The sequence below is a fragment of the Haliotis cracherodii genome, unplaced genomic scaffold (assembly GCF_022045235.1).
Source record: "Haliotis cracherodii isolate W230 unplaced genomic scaffold, xgHalCrac1.p SCAF_10, whole genome shotgun sequence".
Taxonomy (NCBI): Eukaryota; Metazoa; Mollusca; class Gastropoda; order Lepetellida; family Haliotidae; genus Haliotis; species Haliotis cracherodii.
Genome location: NW_027266265.1, coordinates 45,439,893 through 45,467,705, shown reverse-complemented (window position 1 = coordinate 45,467,705; position 27,813 = coordinate 45,439,893). Strand labels below are relative to the sequence as shown.

The 27,813-nt window shown below is 45.3% G+C and overlaps 1 protein-coding gene across 1 annotated transcript; it reads left to right on the top strand.

Moving 5' to 3' along the window:
• Positions 1-29: 29 nt before the first annotated feature.
• LOC139454429 (protein-glutamine gamma-glutamyltransferase 4-like) lies at positions 30-24,302 on the top strand. Its single transcript, XM_071236129.1, has 17 exons — positions 30-189; positions 444-598; positions 2,785-2,918; positions 6,049-6,318; positions 6,788-7,060; positions 8,430-8,548; positions 10,389-10,502; positions 10,667-10,841; positions 11,809-11,953; positions 12,660-12,781; positions 13,182-13,347; positions 15,075-15,181; positions 15,486-15,583; positions 18,922-19,126; positions 21,044-21,204; positions 22,236-22,381; positions 23,249-24,302. The coding sequence occupies exons 2-17, from the start codon at positions 582-584 to the stop codon at positions 23,397-23,399; spliced, it is 2,403 nt and encodes an 800-aa protein (XP_071092230.1). The 5' UTR covers positions 30-189; positions 444-581; the 3' UTR covers positions 23,400-24,302.
• Positions 24,303-27,813: the final 3,511 nt, after the last annotated feature.

Here is a 27,813-nt window from a genome sequence, read left to right as displayed (position 1 = left end):
ACATGTTGTTTCCTTTTGAGATACCATTTGTTACATGTGACATAAACAAGGGAACATGTTCACATGCGTTATCAGATAGTTGCCACAGCTGGCAGGTTTGGTGAGTATAAACAGCTCCCGAGGAAAAAACAGCGTGACATAGTAGAGAGAGCTGTGGTATAACGAATGTAATGCATGGAAAATGACGAGGTAAATGCAGTTTCAAAAAACTTCACAAACATTTGAGTTAGCTGTTGTCTCACCTCTGATTATCTGTTGGGTGGATTTCAGTGACTACACTGTTAAGACAACTTGCCTACTCTCATAGATCCTGGTGTGTTTCTGCTACGTTTATACAGCCACATTTTGCCTATTGTATTGTAGGTTTCTTCCTATGTCATAACGTTGAACGTTTGTCCACATGGGTCACACTGACATCTCTTCTGACCATCTCTCGGTTGCAGCTGAAGCTTGCCGCATCCGTCCGACGTCTCATACGTGAAGTGTAGATTTGACGGCCACATCGACTGATCACCAAGAGCAACGCGGAAGCAAGCAACTGCAACGTGCACCGATAGCAACTGCAACTTTAATTTGCGAAGATGTTCCCGAGAAGAAGGTGAGAGGGAGAGGGGGTGGCGTCGGTATGATTTGGGTATTGATACTCTCTGAATACAGCTTAACTTTTCCTTGTATGATAAAATGAATGTACTACAATAACAGCTCAAACTCTGCTTCGATGAAAATACGCCACGATCTGTTTTTAATATGTTCCTGTTAGAATGTAAGGAAGTTTGAATAATGATTGGATGTTTATCAAATCTATTCATGGCAGCCTGCCTGCCTCACCGTGTGATATGATTCATACTCTAAGCTTAGCACCAATAATACCATACATAAATAAGTGGTTATCTTGCAATGGCGCATGCACAGTAAACCATTTCGAGTGCAAACACACTTCTGTACATTTGTTTCGAGCAAGGAATACAAAAACTCATAGTGACGCGTCATATAAAAGTCTGAGTCTTGGATTCAACGTTTGGGGGTGAGGTGCAGTGGGGTCCCGTGAAGATCCGGGTCTTAAGCAACCCATGCTTGCCGTCGAAAGCGACAATGCTTGTCGTGGTCAGGCTCGCTGACGTGGTTAATGCATGTCATTGTGCCCCATTTGTGGATCGATGCTCATGATATCAATAACTACATTGTCTTGTCCAATTATTTACAGACCGCCGTCATATAGCTGGAATATTGCTGAGTGTGGCGTTAAACAGCAAATAAACAAACAATAGTGTTTAACGTCGCGTTCAAGATTATTGCAGTTCTGTAGTGACGTGTGAACGTGCCTGCTTTTACCGACTATTGCCGGTTTTATTGTGTTAACCCACTGAGACACCATGCCGCAGTTTAACTTGGATACTCCAATCAGACAAGGGATATTGACTCCGAGTCGACCAGTCCTACTTTTATCCCCTTCATGCCGAGCACCAGGCAGGGTAACAACAAGTACCATCTTTTAACGTCTTTTGGTATGACGCATCCGGGGATCAAACCACAGACCTTTCTGAGGAAATGATTTGGATGCTGCTTTAACGTTACTGAGAAATACTTGCACATTACAACAAATACATTTGTTAACTATTTTATAACAGGCCTGTCTGGTACAGACTCGAGTATTTACAGACTGACGTCATATTGCTGGAATATTGCTGAGTGCAGCTTTTGGCGTTTCAGTGGCTGGAGATAGCATGGGCGAATGGATAATGCTGGGGAAATCGCAGTTCCTAGCTGCTTTGAACATTTCTGTCGATATTCCAAGAGTAATGTTTTTAGACATCCCCCTGATCGTTAGAGCATTGATGGAAACATTGCGAAATACAATCCTTGTGATGCTCATGACGGCAATCCCCCGGTGAAGACCCAGATAACAATAGGTCTTCAGCAACCCATGCTTGTCGTAAGAGGCGACTACGCCTGTCGTAAGAGGCGACTAAGGGGATCGGGTGGTCAGACGGGTGACTTGGTTCATGCAATTGCATAGTTCGATGCTCATGGTGTCAATCACTGGATTGTCTGATCCACACTTGATTATTCACAGACCGCCATCATATAGCTGGAATATTGCGGCGTTTAACAATAATCATGAGGGAAATCGGAGAACGTTGCCGGGAATGCCAGTGCATGTGCTGTTTGGAAATTACTTGGAACATTTATGGGGACAAAGCCTGGGACATTAAAGAGAAGATTAATAGGGATATTAACTGATAATACCTGCCAACGTGGGCGTATTGCGGGCGCATTGCTGGGACATCCAAAAAGACATTCCTTGGGACAATCTTGGTGACAGTTCTGATCACATTGGTGTGTGGACAGTGATATGCATGTTGCTACGGACACTAATATATAGGGGCATTACTGGCAACGGTCCTTGTGGCAGTCCAAACATTGCAGGGTTCGTTGTTGGGACAATTGCTCGGGACAATGCTTTATACAATATTCAATACTTGTGGGCTCAGTTCTGCTCCTTGTCGGTACCTATTATTGAGATCAGTGGCGATCCAAGTTAGAATATATCTTCAGCGACCCATGCCTGTCGTAAGAGACGACTGGCGGGATCGGATGGTCAGGCTCGCTGACTTGGTTAATCAATGTCATCGTAGCCAAATGCGCGGAGCGAGGCTGCAGGATGTCGATCACTGGATTGTCTGGTAAAGACTGTATTTACAGACTGACGTCATATAGCTGGAATATGACTGAATGCCTTAATAAACTAATAAACAAACTTATTATTGAACACTGTTGTTTCAGATGTCACTTCAGATATTACGAACATAACGTGTATGGCAGACGTCGTGCCAATTCCTGGATGAGAGATAGCCCCTGGTTACCAACTGTCCGCCCCAGCAGCATGAATATAGTTTCAACCGCCACCTCGAAACCAGGTAAAAATACCGTTCTTTTCGCTTTGCCTCATAATCATGGTATTAGCGGCTTGTATTTGGTATGAATATGTGCGTGTGTGCGCGTGTGCGTGTGCGATTTTGTTTGTGGGCGTTTGCATGAATGTGGATGGGTTAGGATGTGGGTGTGGGTGAAGGCATGGTTTTGGGAGTTGGTATGGGTGTGGATGTGGCTGTGGATCTTAATGTGCTTGTGGGTAAGGATGTGGGGTTGGGTGATGGCATGGTTGTTTGAGATGGCATGAGTGTGGATGTGGATGTGGATCTTAGTGTGGTTATGGGTAAGGATGGGGATGTGGGTGATGGCATAGTTGTTGGAGCGGGCATGGATGTGGATGTGGATCTTGGTGTGGTTGTGGGTAAGTATGTGGGTGTGGGTGATGGCATGGTTTTGGGAGTTGGTATGGGTGTGGATGTGGATGTGGATCTTAGTGTGGTTGTGGGTAAGGATGTGGGTGTGGGTGATGGCATGGTTTTGGGAGTTGGTATGGATGTGGATGTGAATCTTGGTGTGGTTGTGGGTAAGGATGTGGGTGTGGGTGTTGGCATGGTTGTTGGAGCTGGCATGGGTGTGGATGTGGATGTGGATCTTGGTGTGGTTGTGGGTAAGGATGTGGGTGTGGGTGTAGCATGGTTTTGGGAGTTGGTATGGGTGTGGATGTGGATGTGGATCTTAGTGTGGTTGTGGGTAAGGATGTGGGTGTGGGTGATGGCATGGTTTTGGGAGTTGGTATGGATGTGGATGTGAATCTTGGTGTGGTTGTGGGTAAGGATGTGGGTGTGGGTGTTGGCATGGTTGTTGGAGCTGGCATGGGTGTGGATGTGGATGTGGATCTTGGTGTGGTTGTGGGTAAGGATGTGGGTGTGGGTGTAGCATGGTTTTGGGAGTTGGTATGGGTGTGGATGTGGATCTTGGTGTGGTTGTGGGTAAGGATGTGGGTGTGGGTGTTGGCATGATTGTTGGAGCTGGCATGGGTGTGGATGTGGATGTGGATCTTGGTGTGGTTGTGGGTAAGTATGTGGGTGTGGGTGATGGCATGGTTTTGGGAGTTGGTATGGGTGTGGATGTGGATGTGGATCTTGGTGTGGTTGTGGGTAAAGATGTGGGTGTGGGTGATGGCATGGTTGTTGGAGCTAGCATGGGTGTGGATGTGGATCTTGGTGTGGTTATGGGTAAGGATGTGGGTGTGGGTGATGGCATGTTTGCTGGAGCTGGCATGGGTGTTGATGTGGATGTTTGTGTGGCTGTGAGTTGGCTTAGATGTGGTTGTGGATTTGGATGCGGATGTGGGTGTGTGTGGGTTGAATGTGGGTGATAGCATGGTTGTGGGCGTTTGCATTGGTGTGGAGGTGAGTTTGGATGTGGAGTTGAAGGTAGGTGTGGATGTGGATGTTAGTGTGAGTGTAGGTTGGAGTTGATGTGGTTGTGGGTTAGGTGAGGGGAGGTGAAATGGGGTTTCACATCGCGTCCAAGATTATTTCACTTATATAATGGCGTGCATGCCTGCGTGTGTGTGTGCGTGCGCTCGTGCGTGCGTGGGGGGGGGGAGGGGGGTGTACTAGTAAGGACAAATGCCGATTTTATAGTGCTGGATTAATAAAATAGATGTCATGGTTGTGGGCGTTGGCATAGGTGTGGATGTGGGTGTGGATGTAGATATGGATGTTTTGGTGTTGTGGATGTGGTTGTGGGTGGGGGTGATGGCAAGGTTTTTGGCGTTGGTGTGGATGTGGATGTTGGTCTGGATGCGGATATGGAAGTTAGTGTGGATGTGGATGTGGATGTGGATGTTGATATGGTTTTGAATGCTGATTCTGATGTGGGTTGGTGTGGATTCTGATGTGGATGTGGATGTGGATGTTGGTGTGGGTGATAGCATGGTTGTGGGATTTGGCATTGCTGAAGATGTGGATGTGGATGGTGACGTGGACGTGGATGTGGATATGAATGTGGATGTGGATAGGGTTTTGGATGTTGATTTGGATGTGGGTTGGTTTGGATTCTGATGTGGATGTGGATGTGGATGTTGGTGTAGGTGATAGCATGGTTGTGGGCTTTGGCATTGCTGAAGATGTGGATGTGGACGTGGACGTGGACGTGGATGTAGATATAAATGTGGATGTGGATATGGTTTTGGATGTGGGTTGGTGTGGATTCTGATGTGGATGTGGATGTGGATGCTGGTGTGGGTGATAGCATAGTTGTGAGCTTTGGTATTGCTGAAGAGGTGGATGTGGATGTAGATGTGGATGTGGATGTGGACGTGGACGTGGACGTGGATATGAATGTGGATGTGGATATGGATATGGTTTTGGATGTTGATTTGGATGTGGGTTGGTGTGGATTCTGATGTGGATGTGGATGTTGATGTTGGTGTGGGTGATAGCATGGTTGTGGGCTTTGGCATTGCTGAAGATGTGGATGTGGATGTGGATGTGGACGTGGACGTGGATGTGGATATGAATGTGGATGTGGATGTGGATATGGTTTTGGATGTTGATTTGGATGTGGGTTGGTGTGGATTCTGATGTGGATGTGGATGTGGATGCTGGTGTAGGTGATAGCATGGCTGTGGGCTTTGGCATTGCTGAAGATGTGGATGTGGATGTGGACGTGGATTTGGATGTGGACGTGGATGTGGATGTGGATTTGGATGTGGGTGTGGGTGTGGATGTGGATATGGTTTTGGATGCTGATTTCGACGTGGGTAGTTGTGGATTCTGATGTGGATGTGGTTGTGGTTGTGGTGGGTTGATGTGGATGTGGATTTGGATGTGGGTTGGTGTGGATAAGGATGTGTATGTGGGTGATAGCATGGTTGTGGGCTTTGTCCTTGGCGTGGAGGTGGTTGTGGATTTTGTTGTTGGTGTAGGCGTGGGTATTGGTAGGGATATTGGTAAGGGTGACTGTAGAATTGTGTATAAGGAGGTGCCATGTATGGAAGAGGGTTAGGGAGTAAATACAATTCCAGGTGTAATATTTTCGTGGACGAGTGGTGGCTTGATTGTCCTACTGTGCACATTTCTATCTCAAATCAAATTCATGCACACCCTGACACACTCAGTATGGTGTGTGGTATGCGTTAATGGTATGGTTGCCGACCTGTTGTAGAGACTACCAAGCCCAAAGCAGAAATACCACCTGTCCCTGAAACTGAGTTAGCAACAAAACTCCACGTCACCGGGGTCGACTTGCACATTGCCGACAACACCAAGACCCACAACACCGACATGTACGAGTGTACACGAGACCGAGTCAGTGGGGGCACAAACAAGAAGGCGCAGCTCGTCCTACGTAGAGGTCAAGAGTTCACGATGACCATCCAATTTGACAGAGCGTATGACATCAAGAAGAATGACATCACATTTGACTTTACTCTTGGTAGGCAGCATATGTAATTACCAGGTCTTGTAAAGATGCAAGCTGGGTCAATAACTTGTGTCTATCATGTGTCAACTTGTAGGCTTTGTCAGTGGATTTGTGTCTTGGACATGTCAAGATGTAGGCTATGCCAGTGGATTTGTGTCTATGACGTGTCAACTTGTAGGCTTTGTCAATAGATTTGTGTCTAGGAGATGTCAAGATGTAGGCTATGTCAATGGACCAGGCCATGTCAAGATTGTTAAGAAATTATTTGTCACAATACAATGTTTATAACTTTTTTTACTCATTCGTCCGGCAGTCCTGTAGAATATTCGAAACTAAAAACAGGCATATTAACGCCTTCGAAATGATTAGCATCAGGGTGAGTGAGTAAGTTGTCACGGGGTGCGGGGAGGGGGGGGGGGGGTAATGTTATAGATGAATCACAACGGAGCAGGATTGCAGTTGCTGCATTGTGTTACTACAGGAGGTGCGGATAAGGATAAGCAGAAGGTCATCAAGTCCTTCAGACTGGAGGAATCTGAAGCTGCCCCCTACAAACCCCGGAAGTGGGGAGCGAACCTGGTGAAGAAGAAGGAGAAGTCTCTCACAGTGTCAGTATTCATCCCCGCGTCATCACCCGTGGGGGAGTGGGAGCTGAGTGTCAGTACTGTCGTGGACGTCAAGGACGGCGAAGACATCATCTGGAAGTACAACCACGACCAAGAGGTCATCGTTCTCTTCAACCCCTGGTGTAAAGGTATGAGCATAAAAAGCGACAAATCGTTTCTATCATCATACGATCATCAGCCGTTTCCATCATCATACGATCAAGCATGTAACAAATAGTGATGATACCAGGTGTTCGCGAAAAGATGAGCTTACCCTGACCCACCGGTGGCACCGACCACAAAGTCAAAGTCAGAGGCAAGTCAAGTGTTCACCCGAAGAGACACGGGAACATAAGCAATTGGACATCTTTTTGGTCATGACAGATGCTTCAGTTTGGAAATGTCAACCACATGATCACCATAAAACTTTATGTAAGCTTTACTAAGGCCTTATATGCTGTAACGATCTGTAATGGTTTAGAAGTAAGTGATACGAATCTTTAATCCCTAATTAAAAGAATATGAAACACGCTTAAACCACTGGCTTGGAAGTATTTGTGAAATAAATCCTTCAGCTTTGTTTCAAGGTTTATGAGACCGTTTCAACCCCTGGCGTAAGATGCATATCAAACAATAGCCAGCCCTGCATGTAAAGATATGTATGTAGGAACAGTCATATGAAATACGCCTCAACCCCTGGTGTAGAGGCATATCAAACCATATCCAACCCTGCATGTAAAGATATGTATGTAGGAACAGTCAAATGAAATACGCCTCAACCCTTGGTGTAGAGGCATATCAAACAATACCCAACCCTGCATGTTAAGATACGTCTTAGAGGAACATACATATGAAACACGCCTTAACCAAGACTTAAGAATTACATTTTCTGGTCAAACGATCAATAGGCGGAAATAAAATGGCACAGGGACCAATGAAATATATACTGTTGTGCAGTTCGCTACCATTTGATTCTAGTTTTTCGGCTTTAAATGATGACAATTGAAAACAAACGTTGTCGTGATCCGCCAAGAGTACCTAAAAATCCTTTCAAAAAACTGCATACAGGAATGTTTGATGATGGCTAAAAATAAAACAAGACAGAAATGTTTTTTTCCGTAGTGATGTATTTGATACGGGTATAATCGTTGTGTTGGACATTAGGTTTGCAGTGTTTTGGCGTCACGTTTCAACCTTGTAACATTTTGATAACGTTTGTAATGTTCTGGTCACGTTCAATTTTCACGTGTATCTTTTGCCCTGTATCTTGGCAGTGCGAAAACTCAGGATTGCGACTAGAGATCATCCGTTTGTTACATACATGTTTAACGAATCGCATACAGAATGTTCGTATAGACTTTACAAGTGTTAATTTTCTTTTGCCCACCAGTAAATTTATACGGGTATACTAATCGTCCTGATAACTAGACGAGATGTGAGCGAATCTTCACCTTCTGAGGCAAATATATGCATACCGTACTGAAGACACTGAAACTAACTTTACCATTGATGTTTCAGAGGACCTCGTTTACATGGCTGACAAGGACTGGCTCAAAGAGGCTGTACTGAATGACTCGGGGTGTGTCTATCGTGGTTTCTCCATGTACATACAACCCCGTCCTTGGTATTTTGGACAAGTGAGTTCAGCTATAATTTTGATGTTCATATTTCCAACGGGGCGGCCGGGTAGCCTAGTGGTTAAAGCGTTCGCTCGTCACGCCGAAGACCCAGGTTCGATTCCCGACATGGGTACAATGTGTGAAGCCCATTTCTGGTGTCCCCCGCCGTGATATTGCTGGAATATTGCTAAAAGCGGCGTAAAACCATACTCACTAATATTTCTAACTCGCACATTGAAGGAAACTAAACTCAAGGACATAAGAAACGTCACCTCAAATATTGTTTTCAATATATTTTCAACAAATGTCAAAATACCTTTTAATATAGATTAAAACGTATCGCCTGAACGCAACATGTTCATTCCTATCACTGACATGCGCAAAATGCACGTGCTGAATGTGGAAATGCCCTTATTGCTCGGAAAAGGAATAACCCTGGAATACTTTCCCGTATGCAAATCTGGTATAAAACGGGTGCGAAAATCTTCTTTGTCATGGCATTGCCACATTCAGTTGCCAAAAGTGGTCATGCCTCGATTAACATTGGAACAGAGAGAAAGGGCAATGGGAATGTTGGATATGGGGACAACCCAGGCCCATGTTGCTGGGGTAATGGGTTGTTCGAGAAGGACGACACTGATTTTAGTCACCCGGTCAAGGCAGACAGATGGAACAGCAGACAGATGAAACAGCAGACAGGCCTATGAGCGGAAGACCCAGAGTTACCTCCCCTCCGGAGGACCGCCATTTACGGCTACTTCACCTTAGGAACAGATAACTCACAGTGACATCATCGGGACGACATGCTCATGGTCATCCCATCAGCACTGTGGTCTGAGAGACTACCGACCGTTCAAGGGCATGAGTTAACGCGTCATAATCGACTTCAGAGAATGAGGTGGGCGAGGAATGTCGAGCAATGGCAGCAGATAATTTGGAGCAGAGTACTGTTTAGCGATGAGAGCAGGTTCCGAATCCTCAAAGCAGATGCAGGTGCGTTTTTATCGGCGACCAGGGGAACGGCCGGCACGTTGTCGCGTGCAGGAAATTGAACCATACGATGGTGGCAGTGTGATGGTCTTGGATGGGATTTGTGGAGACATGAAGACGGATCTGGATGTTATTGATGACAGTCTTACCGCTACACGCTACATCAATGAAGTGACAATGGCAGTACAACTGGCGTCAGCCGCAAACGTTATTCCAGCAATATAACGCAACGCCTCATACAGCCCGCATTACCAGAGCATTTTTCAACGCCAACAATGTGAACCGTCTTCCTTGGCCTGCAAGATCTCCTGACATGTCTCCAATAGAACACCATGGGACCACTTGGGACGACAGATTAGGCAACGCCAGCCACACCCAGAGACAAGAGTGGCGTTAGCACAGGCATCGCAGGCAAAATGGCGTCTGATCCCTGTGCACGCCATTAGACGACTGATTGTTCGGTCTTATGTTTAGGCTGTCGTCACATAGCTGGACTATTGCGCGGTGAGACGGAGGTCAGGTGAAATGGGGTTTAACGTCGAGTCCAAGATTATTGCACTTATATAGCGACGTACATGTGTCTGTCTGTACTAGTCCTGACTGATGCCGATTTATAGTGCTAGCCCACTGAGATACCATGACCGCATTTTAACATGCATATCCCACTTAGACACTTTATACTTACTTCGAGCTGACCAGCCCTTAATGTCGAGCGCCAGACAGCGGTATTTTGGTATGACGCGGCCGGGGATCGAACCCACGACCTTCCGCTCTCCGGGCGGACGCGCTACCACTAGACCAAGGAGGCGGTCGAATAGTGTGCGGCGTTAAACAAACTCAACAACAATAATAACCTTCTCGGTTTCAGTTTGAAGACCAGGTTCTCGAGGCGTCTCTCCATCTACTGCGAAAAGCCTTCAAGTTTGATGCTTCGCCAGCCCTGGGAAGCATTGTGAGAGTCACACGTGCCCTCTCCAAGATTGTAAGTAGTGTCTGAAAGCCAATGAACTAACACACCCTTTACTCGCGCACCTGCTCGCAATGAAGGATTGTTTACACACAAAGAGAAGAATGTCCTCTTGCAGGGTTATCTGGTAGTGTGAGCTGCGCTTGCGCTTACATCTTCATTGTGAGATGCTGTTGCAGGTGAACTCTATAGACGACGCCGGGGTGTTGGTGGGCAACTGGTCGAATGACTATACGGGTGGTACCTCACCCTCCACCTGGGTCGGGAGTGTGAAGATTCTCAAGCAGTACATGACAACAACCAAACCAGTGAAGTATGGGCAGTGCTGGGTGTACTCTTGTGTCCTCACTACAGGTAAAACAACTGTTTAAACACAGATGCTGTATAGGAGTTACCCATTCACCAAAGTCATCTTATCGCTGCGACCGTCTTAACTCCCATGGTTTAACATAGCCTTAAGATAACCGTAGCGCTACGACCGCTTTGTGTGACAGGGGATATTTTACGGATGGTTCACAGCAGTGATTATCGGATACTGTTGTTGACAGGAAACTTCTTACAGAGAAGAAAGATGGGAATGAGGACTTTTTCAGTAATGATGCTTCACTACAAAAGAATAGTAATGTTGTTATGTGGCACAGTTTGGTCTCGGCATCATGACATAATATAATAAAGGATCAATGTGATAATTGGGTGTTTTCTTCAGTCGGGTACTTAAGGGGTGTTTTACTAAACAGCAAGATTATCGGTCTTTTTTCAATCGGGGATTTTAGGGGTGTTTTACTACAATAAAACAGCAAGATTCTCGGTCTTTTTCAGTCGGGGATGCTAAGCATGTTTTACTATAACAAAACAGCAAGATAATAAGTGGTGTGTTTTAGTCGGGGATTCAATGGGTGATTTACAACAATAGAAATGCAAAATGATGAGATCGTTTTCACTCGGGGATTGTAGGAGTGTTTTACTATAATAAAACAGCAAGATGATGAGATCATTTTCAGTCAGGGTTTCTAGGGGTGTTTACTACAGTAAAACAGCAAGATGATGAGATCTTTTTCAGTCGGGGGTTGTAGGAGTGTTTTACTATAATCAAACGACAAGATGATGAGATCATTTTCAGTCGGGGATTCTATGGGTGTTTTACTACACTGAAACAGCAAGATGATAAGATCTTTTTCAGTCGGGGATTGTAGGAGTGTTTTACTATAATAAAACGACAAGATGATGAGATCATTTTCAATCGGGGCTTTAGGGGTGCTTCTCTACAATGGAACAACATGTTTCATGTATCTTGTCATTACTGATAAATGTCTACCTACAGTGTGTCGGGCGCTGGGCATCCCTTGTCGCAGTGTCACCAACTTTAAGTCCGCCCACAACACTGACAAGGAACACCTGAGCTGTGACACGTACAACTACAAGTTGCCAAATGGAGAATTGGAAGAGGAAAAAATAGACTCCGTGTGGTAGGCATAATCGAGAATATGTACATAGACAAAAGTTTGATCACATACCTCTTATTAATAACATAACTTTTATAAGGATTATGATCATACATAATTTGATTATAATGATCTTACCGACTGATTATTATTCCAGCTGTGTTCACAACAAACCAGCTTTCAAAAAAGACAAGTGTAGTGGGTATTGTTTTTTTAATGAAAATAATCGAATCTGGACCAGAAAATCCAGTGATTGACAACATGAGCGTCGATCTACGCATGTGGGATACGATGATATGCATCAACCAAGTCAGCGAGCCTGACCTACGATCCGGTTAGTCGTCTCTTACGACAAGCATGGGTTGCTAAAAACTGTTCCTTACCAGGATCTCCACGAGTCGGGTAGCTCATTTAATTATTTACACAAACAAACCTGTAGACAAGGGTATGAAATCAGTGACATAAGTCAGAGCAATAATGCAACACAAGCCCCGCACATTCTTCTATCAGCCAATCAGGAAACAGTAGTCCGTCAGTGGGCGTGGCCTAAAATTATCGTTTCATGGTAACTTAAACGCAATAGAACGTCCTCATACCCAATGAAATGCCACAGAATTACTTGCACTGTATTTATCATATAATGATCGGTACTGTGGTCGGAATACTGCTTGGCCCTGGTCTTATCGTACAATGATTGATGGTATGGGAGGAACCAAACCTGTTATTCCAGGAATTTCCATGTGTGGAACGAGGCGTGGATGAGTCGGCCGGACCTGGCGGACAGCGAGGGGGGAGGTTTGGCGTACGACGGCTGGCAGGTCATAGACGCCACTCCCCAGGAGGAAAGTGACGGTGGGTGCATCTCTGTGCTGTAGCCATGGCAACATGAAGAGTCCGTCCCATTCATTAATACCCGGCAGGGATTTTGGTTAGAGACATAATATGTTTTCGGTCGCTGCATAAACAAGTAATATGTTTACATATCTAAGTAATGTAGTATACAATACATATAGATAGTACAGTAAAGAGAAGTTAATCGTATTGTCATTTGCAATGTCTTAACGGTAGGAAAACAAATAACAGATAATGGCACAAAAGTCAATCCTGTTGAAATATTCAAAAAAGCCTTTGAAATAAAAATGCAACGTCAAAAACCTGATGTACCGGCACTCCACCTGTTTCGAATTAAATATTATGTAGGCATGCCGGACATTGACTGAACATGAAAGTGATCGATTCTACCCCTTCCCAGGCTCGTATCAGTGCGGGCCTTGCCCCGTCATCGCAGTGAAGGAGGGTCACGTCAATGTCGGCCTCGACACCGCATTCGTCTTCGCCGAGGTGAACGGGGACAAAGTTGAGTGGCTGGTGGACCGGAAGAAAAAAAACTTCATACAACTGTCTAGGGACAGAAACGCGTACGTAATATAGGTTCTTGACCTGGGTCATCTTCAGATTAATATGGCTCGCAGTGCCAGTGCAGTGATGGCAAGTGTATCAATATCCTTTAGGCTATACCATGTACAATATTACCTTCCAGTGATGGCAAGTGTTTCAATATCCTTTAGGCTCTACCATAGGGTAACATATTACCTTCCAGTGATGACAAGTCTATCACTACTATTTAGGCTATATCATGTAACATATTACCTTCTAGTCTTGTAGAATGTATCAATATCCTTTGGGCTATACCATGTAACATATTACCTTCCAGTGATGGCAAGTGTATCAATATCCTTTAGGCTATACCATGTAACATATTACCTTCCAGTGATGACAAGTCTATCACTACTATTTAGGCTATATCATGTAACATATTACCTTCTAGTCTTGTGGAGTGTATCAATATCCTTTGGGCTATACCATGTAACATAGTGTCTTCCAGTCATGGCAAGTGTTCCAATGTTGGAGGGGCAGGGGTGTCCCTGTCGTCTAACGCGCCGCCATTTGCAGTAAAGAGTTGCGTCCCTTGGGCACGCCAGAAACTAGGGTTCGAATCCTGCACAACATCAAGCTGACGAGCGGCGTTAAACCCCACTCACTCACTCACTCACTCACTCACTCACTCACTCACTCACTCACTCACTCACTCACTCACTCACTCACTCACTCACTTAATTGTTGGCAAGTATATCAGTACCAATGAGGCTATATCACCTAACACGATACCTTCTAGTGTTGGCAAGTATATCAGTACCAATGAGGCTATATCACCTAACACGATACCTTCCAGTGTTGGCAAGTATATCAGTACCAATGAGGCTATATCACGTAACACGATACCTTCCAGTGTTGACAAGTATATCAGTACCAATGAGGCTATATCACCTAACACGATACCTTCCAGTGTTGACAAGTATATCAGTACCAATGAGGCTATATCACCTAACACGATACCTTCCAGTGTTGACAAGTATATCAGTACCAATGAGGCTATATCACCTAACACGATACCTTCTAGTGTTGGCAAGTATATCAGTACCAATGAGGCTATATCACCTAACACGATACCTTCCAGTGTTGACAAGTATATCAGTACCAATGAGGTTATATCACGTAACACGATACCTTCCAGTGTTGACAAGTATATCAGTACCAATGAGGTTATATCACGTAACACGATACCTTCCAGTGTTGACAAGTATATCAGTACCAATGAGGTTATATCACCTAACACGATACCTTCCAGTGTTGACAAGTATATCAGTACCAATGAGGCTATATCACGTAACACGATACCTTCCAGTGTTGACAAGTATATCAGTACCAATGAGGCTATATCACCTAACACGATACCTTCCAGTGTTGGCAAGTATATCAGTACCAATGAGGCTATATCACCTAACACGATACCTTCCAGTGTTGACAAGTATATCAGTACCAATGAGGTTATATCACCTAACACGATACCTTCCAGTGTTGACAAGTATATCAGTACCAATGAGGCTATATCACCTAACACGATACCTTCCAGTGTTGACAAGTATATCAGTACCAATGAGGTTATATCACCTAACACGATACCTTCCAGCGTTGACAAGTATATTAGTACCAATGAGGCTATATCACCTAACACGATACCTTCCAGTGTTGGCAAGTATATCAGTACCAATGAGGCTATATCACGTAACACGATACCTTCCAGTGTTGGCAAGTTCATCAGTACCCACGCGCCTACCGGCGAGCCGTACAACGAGGACGAAAAAGAAGCAGAAAGACTTGACATCACGAGAGAGTACAAGTATGAAGAAGGTACGTCAGACTTAGGCCGATGTACATGTATCCATCTAAAGTGTCGGTATATTAATATCGATAATATTATTTTATAGGAAGATAGATATAAATAGAGATATGAGGCTATACACATAATATACAGAGGAAACGTAAAGTTATCCAGCTGATGCGGACAAGAGTATCGGATAAGATTTATACATGTATAAAAGAGTTTATTCAAGTATCCTAAGAGTGAGTACATGTATCCTAAGAGAGAGTACAAGTATGCAGTTATCAGCTATAGATTGAACTGAGAGATATCTTGCTATGGAACTAATTCCAGGTTCCAAAGAAGAGCGTGCCGCAGTCCGGCGGGCGGAGCGGACGTTTAGGTTGGCCAACTTTGATGGAGAAGAAGGGGAGGAGCCGACACCAATAGAGGTAAGGATGTAGGGGAGCACCACAAGTAGGGGTAAGGATGGAGGGGAACACCACCAGTAGAGGTAAGGATGGAGGGGAACACCACCAGTGGAGGTAAGGATGGAGGAGAACACCACAAGTAGGGGTAAATATCGAGGGGAACACTACCAGTAGAGGTAAGGATGGAGGGGAACACCACCAGTGGAGGTAAGGATGGAGGAGAACACCACAAGTAGAGGTAAGGATCGAGGGGAACACTACCAGTAGAGGTAAGGATGGAGGGGAACACCACCAGTGGAGGTAAGGATGGAGGAGAACACCACCAGTAGAGGTAAGGATGGAGGGGAACACCACCAGTAGAGGTAAGGATGTAGGGGAACACCACAAGTAGGGGTAAGGATCGAGGGGAACACTACCAGTAGAGGTAAGGATGGAGGGGAACACCACCAGTAGGGGTAAGGATGGAGCGGAGCACCACCAGTAGAGGTGAAGATGGAGGGGAACACCACCAGTAGACGTAAGGATGGAGGGGAACACCACCAGTGGAGGTGAGGATGTAGGGGAGCACCACCAGTAGAGGTAAGGATGGAGGGGAACACCACCAGTAGGGGTAAGGATGGAGGGGAACACCACCAGTAGGGGTAAGGATGGAAGGGAACACCACCAGTAGAGATACGGATGGAGGGGAACACCACCAGTAGGGGTAAGGATGGAGGGAACACCACCAGTAGAGGGAAGGATGGAGGGGAACACCACCAGTAGAGGTGAGGATGAAGGGGAACACCACCAGTAGAAGTGAGGATGTAGGGGAGCACCACCAGTGGAGGTAAGGATGGAGGGGAACACCACCAGTAGAGGTAAGGATGGAGGGGAGCACCACAAGTAGAGGTAAGGATGTAGGGGAACACCACAAGTAGGGGTAAGGATCGAGGGGAACACTACCAGTAGAGGTAAGGATGGAGGGGAACACCACCAGTAGGGGTAAGGATGGAGCGGAGCACCACCAGTAGAGGTGAAGATGGAGGGGAACACCACCAGTAGACGTAAGGATGGAGGGGAACACCACCAGTGGAGGTGAGGATGTAGGGGAGCACCACCAGTAGAGGTAAGGATGGAGGGGAACACCACCAGTAGGGGTAAGGATGGAGGGGAACACCACCAGTAGGGGTAAGGATGGAAGGGAACACCACCAGTAGAGATACGGATGGAGGGGAACACCACCAGTAGGGGTAAGGATGGAGGGAACACCACCAGTAGAGGGAAGGATGGAGGGGAACACCACCAGTAGAGGTGAGGATGAAGGGGAACACCACCAGTAGAAGTGAGGATGTAGGGGAGCACCACCAGTGGAGGTAAGGATGGAGGGGAACACCACCAGTAGAGGTAAGGATGGAGGGGAGCACCACAAGTAGAGGTAAGGATGGAGGGGAACACCACCAGTAGAAGTAAGGATGGAGGGAACACCACCAGTAGAGGTAAGGATGGAGGGAACACCACCAGTAGAGGTAAGGATGGAGGGGAACACCACCAGTAGGGGTAAGGATGGAGGGGAACACCACCAGTAGAAGTAAGGATGGAGGGAACACCACCAGTAGAAGTGAGGATGTAGGGGAACACCACCAGTAGGGGTACGGATGGAGGGGAACACCACTAGTAGAGGTAAGGATGGAGGGTCACCAGTAGAAGTAAGGATGGAGGGAACACCACCAGTAGAGGTAAGGATGTAGGGGAACACCACCAGTAGAGATAAGGATGGAGGGGAACACCACCAGTAGAGATAAGGATGGAGAGAACAACCCCTGTAGAGGTAAGGATGGAGGGGAACACCACCAGTAGAGGTAAGGATGGAGGGAACACCACCAGTAGAGGTAAGGATGGAGGGAACACCACCAGTAGAGGTAAGGATGGAGGGGAACACCACCAGTAGAAGTAAGGATGGAGGGGAACACCACCAGTAGAAGTAAGGATGGAGGGAACACCACCAGTAGAAGTGAGGATGTAGGGGAACACCACCAGTAGAGGTAAGGATGGAGGGTCACCAGTAGAAGTAAGGATGGAGGGAACACCACCAGTAGAGGTAAGGATGTAGGGGAACACCACCAGTAGAGATAAGGATGGAGGGGAACACCACCAGTAGAGATAAGGATGGAGAGAACAACCCCTGTAGAGGTAAGGATGGAGGGGAACACCACCAGTAGAGGTAAGGATGGAGGGGAACACCACCAGTAGAGGTAAGGATGGAGGGGAACACCACCAGTAGAGGTAAGGATGGAGGGGAACACCATCAGTAGGGGTAAGGATGGAGGGGAACACCACCAGTAGGGGTAAGGATGGAGGGGAACACCACCAGTAGAGATACGGATGGAGGGGAACACCACCAGTAGGGGTACGGATGGAGGGGAACACCACCAGTAGAGGTGAGGTGAGGTGAAATGGGGTTTAACGTCGCGTCCAAGATTAACCACCAGTAGAGATAAGGATGGAGGGAACACCACCAGTAGAGGGAAGGATGGAGGGGAACACCACCAGTAGAGGTAAGGATGGAGGGGGACACCACCAGTAGAGGTAAGGATGGAGGGTAACACCACCAGTAGAGGTAAGGATGGAGGGGAACACCACCAGTAGAGGTAAGGATGGAGGGGAACACCATCAGTAGGGGTAAGGATGGAGGGGAACACCACCAGTAGGGGTAAGGATGGAGGGGAACACCACCAGTAGAGATACGGATGGAGGGGAACACCACCAGTAGGGGTACGGATGGAGGGGAACACCACCAGTAGAGGTGAGGTGAGGTGAAATGGGGTTTAACGTCGCGTCCAAGATTAACCACCAGTAGAGATAAGGATGGAGGGAACACCACCAGTAGAGGGAAGGATGGAGGGGAACACCACCAGTAGAGATAAGGATGGAGGGGAACACCATCAGTAGGGGTAAGGATGGAGGGGAACACCACCAGTAGGGATAAGGATGGAGGGAACACCACCAGTAGAGGTAAGGATGGAGGGAACACCACCAGTAGAGATAAGGATGGAGGGAACACCACCAGTGGAGGGAAGGATGGAGGGGAACCACCACCAGTAGAGGTAAGGATGGAGGGGAACACCACCAGTAGAGGTAAGGATGGAGGGGAACACCACCAGTAGAGGTAAGGATGAAGGGTAACCCCACCAGTAGATGTAAGGAAGTGATAAGGTTGAAGACGGTGGAGGTGCCAACCGTTTCCAAATAAACACTTTATGATTCTATTCCACACTTTACGTTGTTGGTCTACATGGAGGTATGAGGAAGGATTGGGTTCACGTTTAAAGTTTAATGTTTCAGAACATAAGAACAATTATGTGATTCGTTGACTTGTATAGGCTATTGAACTAACACTGGACGCGACAGAGGAAACCGTGCTCTTGGGTTCTGAGTTTGAGTTAAAGTTGACTGTGAGGAACACCGGCGCCATGGCTCGCACAATTAACGTCTTCCTGAAGGCAAATAATATTGACTACACCGGCGAAAGGTTGGCGACTGTAGCTGAAAAGAAAATTGCCGACACCGTCATGAACGTTGGCGATGGTAAGGACTATTACCTTGAGTTTAAGTGCAGTTTATTTAAGTTATACAAAAGCTTAAATGATGCTACATTGGTTAAAAAAATAATCGAATTTCTATTATTTTTCTCGTTGTTCAAGTTATTTCCTTGTATTTTCTAATAAGTGTTCTGAATATTCGAAATAACGAGAAAAAGGCAAAATTTCGAAAATGAATAAATAATTGAAATAACGAGAACAATACTCGAAAATTCGATTTAAAAAAACTATGATAACAAAGTGGCACAATCATACTTCGAAGGCCTCGTAGATTTTTAGGTACAGAGCGCAGCTGTTCACTGAAACGTTTTCAAGTACATGTAGTTTGTGGATACCAGGGTGAATTGGATAGTGAATGCAGACACCTTTGCAGACACCACATGATAAATGTATTTATCATTTTCCATGACGCCCCCAACATATTCATAGTCGTTCCATGGATGCACGTCTGTGTCAAAACCACAAGCATGGTGAAGACGGTAATAAAATGATTGAGCTACACCATCATGTCGCTTAAGATACTGTGTTTGTGCCAAAGCTGGGCATCCACTGACCATGTGTTGGACAGTCTCATTAACATCACTGCATAATCTACATTTCATATTTACATGTTGATGCAAGATCACACATAGACGGTATCGAGTGGGAATTGACTAGTACCGTCCAGCAGTACAGAACCTTCAACAAAATCAACACTGACATTGAGATTATGTCCCACATCCTTTGCTCGTTTTAGAAAACTGTGGAATGCCTTGTTTTCATCATGAGTCTTGACATGCTTTACATGAGAATCATCAGACAAATAAATGTGTGCAAAAGTGCACAAAACAATTCTATCATGAAGAGCCTCCAGATTAATCAAACCACGCCCTCCCATCATAATTGGTAAATATAAGCGATTGAGGGGAGAGCGAGGGTGGTGGGATCTAATGTCTGACATGATTCTTCGTGTGAAGGTGTCAGTACCTTGAATTTCTTGTTTCGTCACCAAAAGAATACGAAAGGGCGGGCACAGCATAAGTATTTGTGGATTTGACTTTGTTGCGAGCGTTCAGCTCTGAACACCAGATTTTCTAAAGTCTACATTTGTACTCGAAGTTTGTCCTTAATATGGGCATTCTGGAGTTTGTTCCTAACCTGCATCCCTAAGTATGTATAGGCCTGACCTTCCACGACATGGTCCTCCCCCAAGTAAACTGACTGATCCTCCCTCTTTTACCTTGCCACGTTTCCAATGAATAATATTGCATTTGTCGAATCTAGGACATGCAGATATCATTAGAAAAGGACTCGACAAGCATAATCTGCTTTTTGAGAGTAGATCCTCCATTGGCAATAAGTTCAAGGTCATCCATGTAATGGAGGCGAGTAAGGGGTGTTGGGGATCTGTGCTGAGGTGGTACCCGGTAACAGCCTTCCCCTTTGCTGAGCAAAAAGCTCAAAGGATTTAGTGACAAACAGAAAAGCAAAGGGCTAAAAGAATCGCCCTGAAATATTCGTCTTCTAATAGAAAGGGGTTCCAAAGTCACCACCTGCCCCTGCGAATACGTCTCAAGTTGAGTTGACCAGCAATTCATTAAAGCCTTGAGTAAAACAAGTAGTCGCTCGGGGAGGTCAATACATTCCAGTGACATCAAAATCCGTTCGTGAGGTACAGAATCAGCTTTTCTGTAGTCTACCCAACACATTGAGAGGTTACGGTGGTAAGTTTTAGCCTCTTCAAGGATCATTTTCTGAACTAGTAGTTGATCCTTACAACCCCAACATCCCTTTCTGGCTCCTTTCTGCTCCATGTAAATAATGTCATTGGATGCGCAGTATGATGGCACAATTATTATTATTATTATTATTATTATTATTATTATTATTATTATTATTATTATTATTATTATTATTATTACAGTGAAGATTATCAAGGTAAAGGTTGATACCATGATAGACCTTGATCAGCCTAACAGAGGGTCCACTTATGAGTGCAAGGCCGTGGCGAACGTCAAGGAATCCGAGAACACCTTGAAGACATCAAAATGTATTTCTGTGCGCAATCCGCCACTGGAGATAACGGTAGGGAAATGATACTGTAATAGATAAAGTCCTAACTAAGAAACTCGTAGTAAGTCTTGTTTTCTTTCCGACAACTGAGACACCCTTAGTCTCCCAGATGCATTCACATTCAGCGGATCACAGTAGGGGTTTCGTACGCATCTCCGCAGAGTGAATTGTGGTGTCTTAAGTACCATGTCCCCGTGATAATCACTGTACCACATGTCCCGCGCTTGATCTCTTTTCAGATTGCCATGTCCCAGTGATGATGTCTGTTCAAATTGACATATCCCCGTGATTCTCATGTCCCCGTGATGATCTCTGCACCCCGTCTCATGTCCCCGTGATGACCTCTGCACCCCGTCTCATGTCCCCGTGAGGACCTCTGTACCACATCTCATGTCCCCGTGATGATCTCAGTACCTTGTCTCATGTCCCCGTGAGGACCTCGGTACCACATCTCATGTCCCCGTGAGGACCTCTGTACCACGTCTCATGTCCCCGTGAGGACCTCTGTACCACGTCTCATGTCCCCGTGATGATCCCTGTACCACGTCTCATGTCCCCGTGATGATCCCTGCACCACGTCTCATTCTGCGCCCCGTCTCATGTCCCCGTGTGGACCTCGGTACCACGTGTCATGTCCCCCTGAGTACCTCTTTACCCCGTCTCATATCCCCGTATGGACCTCGGTACCACGTCACATGTCCCCGTGAGGATCTCTGTACCACGTGTCATGTCCCCGTGAGGACCTCTGTACCACTTGTCATGTCCCTGTGATTATCTTTGTACCGCGTGTATTGCCCCCGTGACGATCTCAGTACCACGTACCAGGTCGCCATGACGATCTATGTACCATGTCTTAAGTCCCCGTGAGGATCTCAGTAACACGTGTCATGTCCCCGAGATAATCTATGTGTCTCTTAACATATCCGACTGATGACTACTACCGCATATACACCCCAACAGTGGCTTCTTCCTTAAGGGGATACTTAACACAGTTATTAAATATGCAAACGATTCTTCCCTACAATGTCATACAATGCTTCCAGGGTCCCGAGAAGTGTAAGAAAGAGGGCCAGGTCACTGTGAAGGTATCCTTTAAAAACACTCTGCGGAAAGCGTTGACAAACTGCAAGCTGGGCGTCGAGGGCAACATGAAGTGTGTGGACGAGAGCCAGCAGGAGATGACTATAGGGTAAGCTCAGTATTCACAACTAGTTGTAGGGTAACTTCAGTGTTCACAACTAACTCTTGGGTGAGTTCAGTGTTCACAACTAGTTGTAGGGTAACTTCAGTGTTCACAACTAGTTGTAGGGTAACTTCAGTGTTCACAACTAGTTGTAGGGTAACTTCAGTGTTCACAACTAACTCTTGGGTAACTTCAGTATTCACAACCAGTTGTAGGGTAACTTCAGTGTTCACAACTAGTTGTAGGGTAACTTCAGTGTTCACAACTAGTTGTAGGGTAACTTCAGTGTTCACAACTAACTCTTGGGTGAGTTCAGTGTTCACAACTAGTTATAGGGTAAGCTCAGTATTCACAACTAGTTGTAGGGTAAGCTCAGTGTTCACAGCTACGTTATTCAGAGTAAATTCGGTATTCACTATCAGCTATAGAGTAAGCATTGTCTTTACAACTAGCTGTATGGTATGCTCAGTATTCACAGCTAGTTGTAGGGTAAGCTCAGTGTTCACAACTACGTTATTCAGAGTAAATTCGGTATTCACTATCAGCTATAGAGTAAGCATTGTCTTCACAACCAACTATAGGTTAAACTAAGTGGAGGGGCTCTCAAGTGGGGGTGATGATTCTGTTGCAAAATCAGTCGTAGTACTGCATTGCACCGTATGTAGGTGACACTGATTACAAAATGAAATAACAAGCTATTTGGAACATATTCTTGAAGAACAAATATGTGAGGATACACCCCTGACTATATGCTGGTGGTTTCTCATTCTAATTTCATAGAATATTTATGAACTTTATTGATTCAGTGATAGTAAAGTATAAAAGACACATCAGCATGATAATGATTTCATGTGGATCTCTGCTTCTGCATAGGGACATCGGCGCTTGGAAGACGTGGTCCACTGACATGCTGCTGAAGATGGCGAAATCCCCGAAGGATAATCCCATGAGAGCAATCAATATGATCTTGTCGTGTGATCAGATTGAGGAAGTGGGCGGACTGTACAAAGTTCGCCTCGTCTAAAGTTGCCTTATCCTTTAATCACCTAAATACTGCCTGCTTGAAGGTCTCACAGTTCATGGGGCGGTCGGGTAGTCTAGTGGTTAACGCGTTCGCCCGTCACGCCGAAGACCTGGGTTCGATTCCCGACATGGGTACAATGTGTGAAGCCCATTTCTGGTGTCCCCCGCCGTGATATTGCTGGAATGTTGCTAAAAGCGGCGTAAAACCATACTCACTCACTCACTCACTCACTCTCACAGTTCATCTGAAGACGAGCTCTGTCCATAGAGTGCAAAATCAATCTGAGCTAGAAGCGTTCGTAAAATACACACAAACTCAGTAGATAGTTGTTTTAACTCACGTTTGTGACATGGATTATGAAGTTATGATAGTGTTTAGTATGATAAAAACTCACAGGAGTAGCACAATCACTGTGTCGGTATGTATTCAAAATGCCTATCTAATGTGTCGGGGAAAAGATTTGTATCTGTGTTACAAGTTATTATCTAGCTCAATTATGTTTTCGCATACATATTATTTATGCCTTTAATTCTTTTGATTATACTTGGCTTAGGGATTTCGTTTCAAAATCATCGGTGTTCAAAATTAATAATTTCAAAAAATTCAAAGTGAAATAATAAGCCGTTAGGCTGTATTGTAATATTGATCCAAAATATATCAGACCTATTTGACAATTAGTTGCCGTGATAACAGTATTTGGCACTTGCATAAGTTTAACCTTTTGGGCTAATTTATTGGTTATGTTTCAATATCTGGTTTTGATGATACCAGTTAACACCTTGTGGTTACAGATAACGCCAGGCGTTACCTTGTCAACTTGAAAAACGTTTTCTTAAATCCTTTGTTTTGCAGACAAGTAAAATATAGCCGTATCCTGTTGTTTACTGTTCAGATCAGGGTAGCGTGGGTCTTTTTACACCCGGGGTCATTTTCAGGGTGATCAGTCCAGGTCCAAAAGACAGCGCATTGATTACATGTCTAGATGTCTAGATCCGGGTGGAAAACAGAATGGGTCGGGTGCGTTTTAAACACATGCAGGAGACTTGAGGGAGTGTGTGTGTGTGTGTGTGTGTGTGTGTGTGTGTGTGTGTGTGTGTGTGTGTGTGTGTGTGTGTCTCTCTCTCTCTCTCTCTCAGTGTGTGCGTGTCTGTGTGTGTGTCTGTGTGTGTGTGCGTGTGTCTGTGTGTGTGTCTGTGTGTGTGTCTCTGTGTGTGTCTGTGTGTGTGTGTCTGTGTCTCTGTGTGTCTCTGTCTGTGTGTGTGTGTCTCTCTCTCTCTCTCTCTCTCTCTCTCTGTGTGTGTCTGTGTGTGTGTGTCTGTGTCTCTGTGTGTGTGCGTGTGTGTGTGTTATTTAACGTGACACTGAGCAATATTCCGGGTGTATGACGGCGGTATGTAAATAATCGTGTCTGGACCAGACCCACTGACAGACATCATGAACATTTATCTGTGCAGTTGTGATGCAATGACATCCATCAACCGAGTCACGTAGGCTGACCACCCAGTCAAAAAAGTCTCCTGTCCACAACTCGCTGCTGGTGACCCATTGTAACCCAGAATACCTACTGGCGTACAATCAATCTCCTGTCCACGATTCGCTGCTGGTGACCCATTGTAACCCAGAATACCTCCTGGCGTACAATCAATCTCCTGTCCACAATTCGCTGCTGGTGACCCATTGTAACCCAGAATACCTCCTGGCGTACAATCAGTCTCCTGTCCACAACTCGCTGCTGGTGACCCATTGTAACCCAGAATACCTCCTGGCGTACAATCAGTCTCCTGTCCACAACTCGCTGCTGGTGACCTATTCTAACCCAGAATACCTACTGGCGTACAATCAATCTCCTGTCCACAACTCGCTGCTGGTGACCCATTCTAACCCAGAACACCTACTGGCGTACAATCAATCTCCTGTCCACAACTCGCTGCTGGTGACCCATTGTAACCCAGAATACCTACTGGCGTACAATCAATCTCCTGTCCACAACTCGCTGCTGGTGACCCATTCTAACCCAGAATACCTCCTGGCGTACAATCAGTCTCCTGTCCACAACTCGCTGCTGGTGACCCATTGTAACCCAGAATACCTCCTGGCGTACAATCAGTCTCCTGTGCATCTTCCTAATCATGGTTATGGCCCCGTGGTCTGGTGGATATCGAGCGTCTTCCCGGAGAGCGGAAGATAGGTAATTCGATTCCCTCACCACCCCATACCAAACTAAGTTCCAAGTTAATTTCCGTAAGCCCTCCCTCCAACAAGCAGCCCCTTAAAGAAGTGATCGATTGTGACTGTGGCGACTCGTACATTGGTGAAACCTTCCGCCCAGTAGATACCCGCTTCAAAGAACATAAAACTTCAACAGCCAAAGCAGACAGCAAATCAGCCCTTTCAGACCATCAGCAAAAGTTCACCAGCCATCAAATTCAGTTTGACAAGTTCCAAATCCTCTCTACCAAACATCAATACTCTTGAAAGCCATAGAAACCTGCCGTCACAAACCTTTGATCAACAGATGTGCAATGTACATCTCTTCTGCCTTTGAAGATCTACTCAAACAATAGACTCTTTTTAATAGGTATCCACTCAGCGTCTTCAACTACTTTAATTAGTGTCCAATCGGCCAATCAACCGCTTATTCCTCACTGTATATCTGGCTTTAGTACCTGTGTGCTTTGTGTACCTGTGTTGTTATTTTTACTTCACATCTGGAGTCGTCCTGTTATCCGCGTGCTCCTTGTTATCCATTACCTGTGGTTGTTTATCATGTGTATACACCTCACATTACTTGGTCGTATTCACCCCAGCTTGATAACGGTGTAAGAATGTGATCGCTTAATGCAATAAACAAGAAAATGTTATCCACAAAGTCGTACGTTTTTATTTGCATTTATGTATGGATCTACGTATCATTAATTAACGTAAAAGATGTGATATGCAACTGTGATGTCACAATCTTGTGTCTGATAGGAATATTCCTTGTATTTGCGGGACGGTCGGGTAGTCTAGTGGTTAAAGCGTTCGCGGGACTTGCAACGAAGCCAGAGACGTGCCTTCTGTTGACGTCCAGAAGTAGTGTTCACAACTGCCACTTCAACTTTGCCGGTGAACAATACACTAGCGACACAAATTCAATCCCTACCGCTCTCAGGATTTTCAAAGTACAGTAAACTACGGTTATAACGAACACGCTTATAACGAACTGACGGATAAAACGGACTTACTTTTTTGGTCCCGACTATTTGCTGTAGTTATAGTATATATGCTTATAACGAACTACAGTTATAACGAACTAAAATTAGTAGTCCCTTTGAGTTCGTTATAACCGTACTTTACTCTACTTGCTGCACTGTATTAGTGGGTGATTTCACTGCCAGGCTGCTTCACAGTTTCACAAATGTTTGTTAAAAGATTGTTATTAAAGTTTTGTGAACTGCAGCTTATGAAATGTTGCAAAGTATTAAACTTTATTAAAGGCAAAAGTTGCGTTCTGCTTATTTATTGAATCTATTTAAATGGAACTACTTTGGTTAGGTGAGTGGATATGTAAACAGGAAGTCGCTAGAAGTCGGCTGTGTACTCGTATGAATATGAAACAATGTTGACTGATTGTTAAGGTATGTGTGCTGTAGCACTTCCAAAGATAATTATCAGAATATTCACCTTCGCTGTGTAAGAACGTGCACGAACAAGCTCCGACATTAATCAAGTTTGGCCCTCACTCTTCGACAGTTCATACTCCACTGAACCCACACTTAGTGAATGTCAGTTCTTAATAATCATGTATTTGACTTCAAAGTGGGGTAGAAGAGAAAGGACATACTTACAAGTCCCTGTGACATCCAGGGGGTAACGCGAATATGTAAATAAGTGTTCACTAACACCTTGAGTGAAAACGAAATGTTAATATATTGTTCAATATTGCTGGTCCTAAAGACCGTGACAAGCAAGGGCGACAACAGGGAAATGTTCAACCTGGGGAGTTCCTATGAAAAGAAGTTCCGATCACAAATCTTGTAAACGTCTAACCGTTAAGTTAATACTTTGTATATGTCACTTTTCGAAGTTTGTTGGGGGCCACGGTCGGCCCAGTCGTCTAAGGAGCCGCGATAGACGTCTGAGACCTGCATCACTTCGGGCTTTCCTCCCACATTAAGCTGACACGCTGCGATATAACTGGAATACTGTTAAAAGCGGCGTTAAACTCAACTCACTCACTCGAAGTTTGTTGAAAAATGAACGTGTCATGTGAGCAGCAAATAATCATTTCTCCGGAAATCGCTTAATCTTCAAAATAAGATTTTATTTATAGTTATCCCCGTTCAGTTCACTCCCTCGCGACCCTCCCTTTGTCCCTACCCCCGCTACTGGGTAGGTCTGTGTAATGCGTAACGATACGTCCCACTTGGAGTGT